The sequence below is a fragment of the Camelina sativa genome, chromosome 19 (assembly GCF_030686135.1).
Source record: "Camelina sativa cultivar CO46 ecotype springtype chromosome 19, ASM3068613v1".
Taxonomy (NCBI): Eukaryota; Viridiplantae; Streptophyta; class Magnoliopsida; order Brassicales; family Brassicaceae; genus Camelina; species Camelina sativa.
In genome coordinates this window covers 19557297-19568084 of record NC_141898.1, presented here as the reverse complement: position 1 = coordinate 19568084, position 10788 = coordinate 19557297, and the positions used below count along the sequence as shown (strand labels likewise).

Below are 10788 nucleotides of genomic sequence, written 5' to 3'. Positions count from 1 at the left end.
GAGAACAAAGGCATTTCATGACAAAAGAATTCTTCCTAGGGTTTTCAAGGAAGGAGATTTAGTGTTGCTGTTCAATTCCCGCTTGAAGCTATTTCCAGGAAAGCTCAAATCCCACTGGTCGGGACCGTTTAAGATCAAAGAGGTTCGACCTTATGGAGCCTTTGTGTTGCTGAACAAGGCTCGCAAAGAGTTTGTGGTGAATGGTCAGAGGTTGAAGCACTACTTGGCTAATGACTTCATTGAGGAGGGAACAATAGTTTCCCTCTCCGAACCTAAAGCCGCCTAAGCGGTGCGGTAACGTCAAGCTTAGAGACGTAAAACAAGCTCACTTGGGAGGCATTCCCATGGTATCCTTATGTACATATCTTCTTAATTTCTTTTAGTTTGTGTGTTTTTGTGCTTGGAAAATTTTGGGAGACTTGTGTGGATTTAGTTCTTAAACAGATGGAGTTAGCGGCCAAGTGAATCGGTTAAGTGGAGCCCGAGAGATGTCATCGGTTCAAGCCTTCGGCCAAAACGAGGCCGTGTCAAGCATAGCGTTTTTGATCAAGAACCATCAGCAGCCAGGGGACGCGGTCAAGCCATGGTCGTGTGAGGCAATCGGTCTGACGAATCGGCCAAAGGCTGGCCGATTGAAAATTCTCGAGCAAAAGGATATTTGGTCAGGGACATGCAGCGGCCACTAGGATCGGCCAAACAATGGCCAAAGGACGCGAACGGTCGGGCCAATCGGTCAGAGTACAACCGGTTGGGATCATCGGGCAGGTGCAGCGGTCGAATGACAACCGATAGCAAGGTTTGAGGTCTTAAACAGGAACCATGAGCGGTTTGGCCACTCGGCCAAACGTTGGCCGATTGTGATTTACGAATGAGAAGGAAGACTTCGGACAGGAACAACGCGCGGTCAGGAGCAGCGGCCAAACCGTGCCCATGTGTGATGAGGACATCAATAGTCAACTTCCGGAAGAACCCGTTTTACCTCTTCCTGAAGAACCTGTTCTACCATTTCCTGAAGAACCCGTTCTACCATTTCCTGAAGAACCCATTCTGCCAACATTGATACACAAACCTATGACAAGGTTGGGAGCAAGAACGTTAAGGGAACAATTCAAAAAGTCCATTGCAAGTCTGATTACTCTCATTGAGCTAGAAGATTCCAAAGAGAGGACTCAAGACGCATCATTTTTGCCGGTTTTACAAGGAATTAAAGAACCCGTTCTTTTCATCATTTCCAAGGCAATCCATGAAGGGCTGGAGCGTGCATGAGAGCTATTACCAAGGTAAGTGTTTGAATTCAAATAATAAATGATGGTTCTTTTCTTGTTTTGCAGGAATCGACCGTTGGGTCTTTTTGAGTCTTTTATTTATTTAGGTCCTAAAATCGAGTCTGTTGTTTTTGCAATTTTAGTCCTTTTATTTGTAATAAATTTCGACCCTAGAAGGTCCCCCGCTGCTGGATCATTATATAAGGTCCCTTCTCAGCATTGTAACCTTTCAAGTTTTTATGAATTAAATTGAGAGTTTTCTTAGGTTTTCTTCTGAGATAGAAGCAACCACCCTTTTCTCCTTCTTCTTGTGTGTGATTCCTTGAAGACTGAGATTTGACTTATCATAGATCCTTTCACAGATCTGTGTGGCGTCCTTCAATCCACCTATCTATCTCTTCATCTTCCACTGCTACCGAATAGACAGAACAATGTTTTCCACCATTTGTCTATTCACCATCTCTTTGCTGTGATCCATCTATCATCCACCGAATAGGCATAACAGTGTTATCAACTATTTGCCTATTTCCATCTATCCACGTGGGTTCCCTCACCAGATTCCTTTATCATTTGGTATCAGAGCTAAACGCTCCAAATCAGGTTTTATCTATCCTTTTTGTTTCAGTTTGTTACCCCTTGATTGCTTCAGTTTGTGTTTGTTCCAGTTTGTTTTGTGTCAGTTCGTTTTTCCCCTTTTAGATTTTTTTTTGTGTGTTCTTGTTCTATTTTGATTGTTCATCTTCTAAAAAGATAACCCTAAAAAAAGTTCGTTCATATCTGTTTATTTGATTGTCTAAATCCCTTTCAAACCTAGATCTGGAAGTTTTCTTTATTTGAACCTTTCTACTTCCTGTGCACTTGACATCTTTTCCTAATCTTACAAAAAACGTTTTGAACCATGGGAGAACAAGGAGGAGAGTTGAAAATGGCTGAGATGCTTACAGCTATTCAAGCCCAACTCCAAACGCTTGGTGATCGCATGACAAGGATTGAACAACCCCCACCTGCACCAAGAGCACCAGTTCGTAACTTGCCAAGAGGAAACCATGAAGTTGATAATGGAGATCAGTCTGATTCAGAGGAAGAACATCATGATCTTATTCAACACCAAAGGCCAAGGAGGCACTACCAACAAGGTAGGGGACGTGACGAAGCCAACATAAGAGAAGGAGGCTATGATCTTAAGCTCAATCCGCCGACATTTGCTGGAAAGGTTAATCCTGAAGCTTACATTGATTGGGAAAGACGTATGGAGCATATCTTTGGATACTACAACTATTCCGAACAAAGAAAGGTATCCCTAGCTGCTGCTCAACTCACCGACAATGCTTTATCTTGGTGGGACAGAGATGTGTCTGAGAGGAGGAGGCATAGACATATACCAATCACCACATGGGATGATATGAGGTTTCAACTAAGAAAGAGATATGTCCCAGCTTATTACCAACGAGAGCTACAAAATAGGTTCCGCAAGCTCTCACAAGGAAGCAAATCTGTTGAGGAGTACTTTGAAGAGTTTGAATCTGTTAAGAACAGATTGGAGGTAGAAGAGTCTGAGGAAAACTTGATGGCGCAGTTTCTAGATGGTCTTCATGATCGGGTTGCTAGAAAGGTGGAAAGACAAACATATCATGATCTTGAAGAGTTGTTGCACCTAACAGTCCAAGCTGAACAACACATCAAAAGTAAGACAGCTTCTACTAACCGCAATAAGACTCCATTGACACCACCACCACCTCAAAAAGCTTTAGACAAAGGAAAATCTCTTGATGTGGACCAGAGATTTAAAAGAGCTGCACTTGAGACATCAAAGGTAACCAAACCAGAGCATGGTAAGCCTACTAACCAAAGAGCTTGCGATATTACTTGTTTTAAATGTCAGGGAAAAGGACATTATGCAAGGGAGTGCCCAAACCAGAGAGTAATAATCCTTAAAGCCAATCGAGAGTATGAATCACAAGATGAGGAAGATGAACGTGAAGAATCTGAGGAGGATATTGTGGACTATCCAGAGATGGGAGACCTTTTAGTCATAAGGAGGGCTCTTAGTACTCTTTTTGATCTAGAAACAATTCAAACAGAAAATATCTTCCACTCTCGCTGGTCCATAAACTCCAAGGTATGTAGCTTAATCATTGATGGTGCTTCATGTACTAATGTAGCCAGCAAGTAGTTGGTTGATAAGTTAGGTCTCCAAAAGACAAAGCATCCCCATCCATATCGGCTTAAGTGGCTCAATGATGAGGCTGAACTAAGGATCTCCGAGCAAATCACCATACCATTCACCATCGGCAAATATTCAGACCAAGTTATGTGTGATGTGGTTCCTATGCAAGCTGGACACCTTCTTCTTGGACGACCATGGAAATTTGATAAGGAGACTTTATACAACGGTCGAACCAACTACTACACTTTCTCACACAACAACAAGAAGCATACTCTAGCTCCACTCACCCCTCAAGAAGTGCATGAAATGCAACAAACCATGTCCAAGGGAGCTAAGTCAAACAAAACTAATCTTTACATAACACCTTCTACTGTTTTGAAATCAATTAATTCACAGGACAAGGTGCTACTAATGATCTTTAAGGAAGGTTTGTTTTCAGGTCAAGAAGAGAAAGACTTACCACCAGAAGTGCTTGAACTAGTAGGAAGGTTTAAGGAGGTCTTCCCTGATGAGATACCACCTGGACTACCACCTATAAGAGGAATCGAACATCAAATTGATCTAGTTCCGGGAGAACCACTTCCTAATAGACCAGCCTACCAAGTAAACCCCAAAGAAGCAAAAGAGCTGGAAAAGCAAGTTCGTGATCTAATGTCAAAGGGCTACATTTGTGAAAGTCTAAGCCCTTGTGCTGTACCGGTCCTTCTAGTGCCTAAGAAAGATGGAACTTGGAGAATGTGTGTAGACTGCAGAGCAATCAACAACATCACTGTCAAATATAGGCATCCCATTCCAAGGCTTGATGACATGCTAGATGAGCTTAATGGAGCTATTGTCTTTTCTAAAATTGATCTAAGGAGTGGTTACCATCAAATGAGAATGAAAGAAGGTGATGAATGGAAAACGACTTTCAAAACCAAACAAGGATTATATGAGTGGTTAGTCATGCCATTTGGACTCACCAACGCCCCAAGCACCTTCATGAGGTTAATGAATCAGGTCTTAAGGGAGTACATCTGTAAGTTTGTGGTTGTTTATTTGGATGATATCTTGATTTATAGCACAAGTCTTGCAGATCACGTAAAGCATCTTGAAATGGTAATAAAAGCGCTTAAGGCTTAACATCTCTATGCTAATCTTAAGAAATGCACGTTTTGCACTGATAAAGTTGTGCTTTTAGGATTTGTTGTGAGTTCGTAGGGACTAAAGGTCGATGAGGAAAAGATCAAGGCTATACAAGACTGGCCAACTCCAACAATTATTGGACATGTTAGGAGCTTCCATGGGCTGGCTAGCTTCTATAGGATATTTGTAAAGGATTTTAGTACCATTGCTGCACCCTTGACATCAGTGATTAAAAAGAATGTGGAATTCAAATGGGGTCAAGCACAAGAGGATGCATTCAATCTGCTCAAAAACAGCCTCACACATGCACCCGTTTTGGTACTTCCTAACTTTGATAAAATGTTTGAGATTGAATGTGATGCTTCTGCAACAGGAATAGATGCTGTTCTAACTCAAGGAGGAAAACCAGTAGCATACTTTAGTGAGAAACTCAGCGGAGCTGCACTCAATTATCCAACCTATGATAAAGAGCTATATGCTTTGGTAAGATCTCTAGAAACTAGGCAACATTATTTGCTATCCAAAGAGTTTGTTATTCATACAGATAATGAGACACTCAAGCACCTAAGTGGGCAAACAACACTTAAGAAGAGGCACGCAAGGTGGCTTGAATTTGTGGAGACATTCCCATATGTGATTAAGTACAAGAAGGGCAAAGAGAACATTGTAGCTGATGCTTTATCAAGGAGACATGCTTTGATCACTACAATGGAGGCCAAGGTCATAGGATTTGATCATATTAAAGGTCTATATGAAAGAGATCCAGATTTCAAAGAAGCCTTTAAGGAAACAACCAAAGCCGCTTATGGATCATACTACCAGCATGATGGATTTCTCTTTAAGGACACAAAGGCTGTGCATTCCTCAAGGATCCATGAGAGAGCTGCTAATAGGAGAAGCACATGGAGGAGGACTTATGGGACATTTTGGGCGAGACAAAACTCTAAGGGTTCTGATGGAACATTTCTTTTGGCCGCATTTGAAAAGAGATGTGGAAAGGTTCTGCGCAAAGTGCATCACTTGCTTGAAAGCAAAATCCAGGTCACATCCTTATGGTTTATATATGCCTTTGCCTATTCCTAACCTACCATGGGTAGATATTTCTGTGGATTTTGTTTTAGGGCTGCCTAAGATCAACAACCGAGATTCTATCTTTGTTGTGGTGGACTGGTTCTCCAAAATGGCACATTTCATTCCATGTAACAAGACAAATGATGCTACTCAAACTGCTGAACTATTTTTCAAAGAAGTTGTGCGTTTACATGGAATCCCAAGGACCATTCTTTCAGATCGAGACACCAAAATTCTTAGCCACTTTTGGAAGCCTTTGTGGAAAAAGCTAGGAACTAAGCTACTCTTCTCCACCACTTGCCATCCTCAAACTGATGGCCAAACTGAGGTAGTTAATCGTATTCTCTCAACTCTTTTGAGAGCTATGGTGGGTAAGAATCTCCGAAACTGGTTATCTTGTTTACCCTATAATTGAATTTGCTTATAATCATGCTAAGCATTCTGGTACCAAATTCTCTCCATTTGAAGTTGTCTATGGTTTTAATCCTCTAACCCCATTAGACATCACACCTCTGCCCCAAGCTGTTTATTCTAGTGCAGAAGGAGTCACCAAAGCTGATTTTGTGAAGAAAATCCACCAAAAGGTTAAAGAGAATCTCGAGAAGAAAAGCGCAGAGAACAAAGAGCATGCGGATAAGCACCGCAAGGCGCTGAAGTTTGAACCTGGAGATTGGGTCTGGTTACACATGAGAAAATAAAGATTTCCCCTGGAGAGAAAGTCCAAGCTGTCACCAAGGGGAAATGGACCATTTTGGGTCTTAGAGAAAATTAATGACAATGCTTACAAGATTGAGCTGCCAGGTGAGTTGAACATTTCTCCAACCTTTAATGTTGCTGATTTATCTCCTTTCCATGCAGGTGAAATAGTTCTGCAGTCAGAACTTTCTCAAGATGGAGGGAATGATGAGGACATCAATAGTCAACTTCCGGAAGAACCCGTTTTGCCATTTCCTGAAGAACCCGTTCTACCTTTTCCTGAAGAACCCGTTCTACCATTTCCTGAAGAACCCGTTCTGCCAACAATGATACACGAATCTATGACAAGGTTGGGAGCAAGAACGTTAAGGGAACAATTCAACAAGTCTATTGCAAGTCTGATTACTCTCATTGAGCTAGAAGATTCCAAAGAGAAGACTCAAGACGCATCATTTTTGCTGGTTTTACAAGGAATTAAGGAACCCGTTCTTTTCATCATTTCCGAAGCAATCAATGAAGGGATGGAGCGTGCATGAGAGCTATTACCAAGGTAAGTGTTTGAATTCAAATAATAAATGATTGTTCTTTTCTTGTTTTGCAGAAATCGACCGTTGGGTCTTTTTGAGTCTTTTATTTATTTAGGTCCTAAAATCGAGTAAGTTGTTTTTTCAATTTTAGTCCTTTTATTTGTAATAAATTTCGACCCTAAAAGGTCCCCCGCTGCTGGATCATTATATAAGGTCCCTTCTCAGCATTGTAACCTTTCAAGTTTTTATGAAATAAAATGAGAGTTTTCTTAGGTTTTCTTCTGAGATAGAAGCAACCACCCTTTTCTCCTTCTTCTTGTGTTTGATTCATTGAAGACTGAGATTTGACTTATCATAGAACCTTTCACAGATCTGTGTGGCGTCCTTCAATCCACCCATCTATCTCTTCATCTTCCACTGCTACCGAATAGACAGAACATTGTTTTCAACCATTTGGCTATTCACCATCTCTTCGCTACGATCCATCTATCATCCACCGAATAGGCAGAACAGTGTTATCAACCATTTGCCTATTTCCATCTATCCACGTGGGTTCCTTCACCAGGTTCTTATATCAATGTGCGCCCATCGACCATCGGCCTAACGGTGCCCGCTGGTGTCCATCCAGGTGAGTTTTTCTAATCCTTCCTGGTTTAGTTTAGTCCAATCCTAGTAAACCGGTCTAAATTTCACCAATTCCTAACCTATTTTGACCGGTTTACTACTCTCCTCAAATCCTAAAACCCGAAATCCTTCTCCTTCTTCCTCACTTTGTCGATTTTCAAGCTCCTAAACCCCTTAGAACACTAAAAACTTTGTATCTCTCTCAACTCTCGATCGTTTTCAAAGATTTTTAGTGTGTTGGTTTCGGTTTTGAAAGCTCTTTCCATTACTTATAGTATCATCTGCTAGCTTTTCATAACTCCTCGTCGAAAACAAGGTAAGAAACAAACCCTCCCTTCTAAAGTTTTATTCCAATAAGTGTAAGATTAGACTTCCCAGCTATTTATGTCTTGATTTTTTAGCTTGATATTGATGCTAGCTAATTTCAATTTGGTTAGAATTGCTGGGCTTGCTGTTTAATTTCAAAAATTTTGATTTTTGAGCACTTAGGGTTCTTGAGAACTGTTAAAATCTAAAATTTGGGGGAATTTGAGTTTTATTGATTCTTTACCTTGTCTATTATACTTTCAATCAATCTGTAGGAGACTAGCAAGTTTGGAGAACAATTGATCATGTTTGATGGTTTATTGAGTTCTTAAGAAGAAGTAATGTTGAGTTTGCTTATGATGTTTATGTTCAAGTTGGTTCTCATTTGTTCAGTGGATTACTATGATTGATTTACCTCAAAGATACTTAGCACTTGCTGGTTGTGAATTCAAATTGTGGCTCCTAGTGAGCCTTGCTGATATTTTTCAAGTGTTTTTTTAATTTTTGATAGGAACAATGGGTAGAACCAACTTGAGACCTGGAGAAAAGCAAACTAAGGCAAAGGAGGTAGTGGACAGAGTTGTTGAGAAGAAGAAGAAGAAGGCAACTCAGTCTAAGTATTCACTTGGTAAACAAAAAGCTCCAACAAGCAAAAAGAAGAGTAAGGAGGTTGTGATTGCGGAATCTGGTTCAGAGGAAAGAGATATGAGTGAGAGTGAGCCTGAATCTCCACAAGCTCTAGCTGCCAAGGAAAAACAGCTTAAGCCAAGCAAGAAGAAGCCTACTTACTCCCAACTGATGCAACGCCTTTAGAAGATCAAGTTTGCTCCAACTAGATACCCAGATCATGAATTCCTTCTTAATGCTGGACTTCTTGAAATATGCAAACCATCTTCACAACTTTGAGATCAGGACAGTTCTTCAATATGGCTTTTCCCATATATGTTGAGCCAACTAGAGAGTTCCTTGCATCCTTATCAGTGACTTATTATGAAGATGAGATGGTGGAGGAGGCCAATGATCTTGGACACTTTGAGTTTAGAGTTCAAGGGAAGCACTACAAGATGACATTTGGGGAGTTAGGAGCTATGTATGGGTTTCAACCAGGAAAAAGACTAGAATACAACACTAACCCAAAGGAGTATGATTCTTTTTGGAAGTCCATTGGTGTGGGCAATTATGCAGCTGGTCAAGTGAAAAACTCAGGCATCCAGCATCCAACAGTGAGATATGCTCACAAAGTCCTCTCTCACACTCTTTTTTGCAAGAAGAGAGGCTGGAGGAGTTCAAGCCAATGAACTTGGTTGTCTTCGAGCAAGGCTGCAACCCTTCATAAGAACTTACAAAGAAAGGAACCCACTTCCAATGCTGAAGACACTTTTGTTGCTGCTGTCTTCCTCCACCAAATGCTTCACTACCAAGGTTTGGTTTGGACAACAACAGATAGGACTCCTGTTTAAAGTATGGGTGGACTTGTCACTCCCATTTTACAAGCAAAAGGAGTTGAGCTTGGTGAGTTTGACCATGGAATTGCAAGGCTTGATCCAGTCTACCTCAAGAAGACTGGTTATTTGGATGGCCAAACTGAGAAGGGTTTGTATGCATACTATGGTTACATCTTCAAGAGCATGCAGAAGAAGAGACTCATACTCCCTCAACAGGAGGTCACATCCCTTTATATCAGGTTTGGCATATGCTGCCACATTAAGGATGATTACCTCTACTCATTCAAGGATGATGGGCCAGTGATTCTAATAACAACTTCAAGGAGGGGGAGAAGTCAAGCTGAAGACACTTCACAAGCGGCTCCTCCCAGTCCAGTTTATGACAGTGCTAGGTATGATTTCCAACCATTTGAAGAGGCCACTACAAACAAGTCTCTTAGAGAAGCACACACCCACATCCACTTTCTCCAGCGTTTGGTTAAATGGCAAGGGAAGAACATCAAGAAGCTAGTCAAGGGAGTGAACGGTCTTCACAAAAGATTGAAGCATGTGGAAGCAAAACTTAACATTGCAAGTACCTCAAACCCAAATCCTGAAGTTTTTGTGGACTCAAGAGAAGAGCAAGCAAATGTGACTGAGGATGAGCTGGAGAGACACTCATTTCATGGTGAAGCTAGCACTGCACTTGGTTTTTATGACCCACCAAGAGCTTCAACATATGAGAGGAGACAAAGGAGGAAGAGAAGAGCAGAAAAATCTCCATCCCCATGCACCAGTAACTCCTCCTACTCTCTTGACTCCTCCATGAACTAGAGGTACACTCCAAGTCCTTGTACATAGAGTCTTTTCTTATTTTCATCTTTATTTTCTTGTTAGTCTATTTCGCAGCTTTTCTCACACCGAGACTGTGTGAATTAAGTTTGGGGGAGGGACTAATCATCTAACATAGTGTTTTTGTTTCTCATTTTTTGTGTCATGCATTTGTTAATAGCTATGTTTTGAGAAAAATCAAAAAAATTTGAAAAATTTAAAAACCCAAAAAAATGCATGTAGCTTTGCATATTCATTTTTGTGTTTAGGATTAAGTCTAGAAGCATTTGGCATGCATTTGGCATGCATTTGCATTTGGGGATGATGATGAAGTTGCCTTGTAAGAGTAAAAACTTAGGATTGAACCCACAACCCTCATCTATAGTTCATTGGTGCTTGTTTAATCTTTGGGAAAAAATGAAGAGTCTAAGCTTAAGCATTGTGTCACTTGAAAGCATTTTCTTCTAGTGTAAAGCTTGCTTGATCATTGCTGCATCTCTATTTTATTTGGACTTTAATTTGATCTTTAAATTATCTTGCCTATGGACTATGAATGCTAGCTCATGGAACTTTCATTTGGGTTAACTATCTCTATTTGCCACTCTATTTTGTTTAACCCAATCTCTTGCCATACCTTTGAACCCCAACCTTTTCTTCCAAGCCTTGTGTTGATTTGTTGAGTAAGGCCTCTTTGTTGATTATAGGTTGTGAAATCTTGAGAGTATTGAGAATGATAAAGAACTGGCTCTTGT

The 10788-nt window shown here is 40.8% G+C and overlaps 1 protein-coding gene across 1 annotated transcript; it reads left to right on the top strand.

The window, feature by feature from the left end:
* Positions 1 to 2163: 2163 nt before the first annotated feature.
* On the top strand, positions 2164 to 8594 carry LOC147920815 (uncharacterized). The gene is made up of 10 exons (XM_087501246.1): positions 2164 to 3384; positions 3496 to 4530; positions 4633 to 5587; positions 5679 to 5956; positions 6066 to 6302; positions 6417 to 6429; positions 6487 to 6590; positions 6745 to 6874; positions 7417 to 7479; positions 8293 to 8594. Exons 1-10 carry the CDS (start codon positions 2164 to 2166, stop codon positions 8592 to 8594), a joined length of 4338 nt encoding a protein of 1445 aa, XP_087357372.1.
* Positions 8595 to 10788: the final 2194 nt, after the last annotated feature.

Bases quoted from the DNA above. Each gene is read 5' to 3' on its own strand.
- LOC147920815 (XM_087501246.1), top strand. From the start codon at position 2,164: ATGGGAGAACAAGGAGGAGAGTTGAAAATGGCTGAGATGCTTACAGCT. The intron at 5,588-5,678 runs GCAAAATCCAGG...ATTTTGTTTTAG, and splicing joins AGTGCATCACTTGCTTGAAA to GGCTGCCTAAGATCAACAAC. The intron at 7,480-8,292 runs GTGAGTTTTTCT...AATTTTTGATAG, and splicing joins GCCCGCTGGTGTCCATCCAG to GAACAATGGGTAGAACCAAC.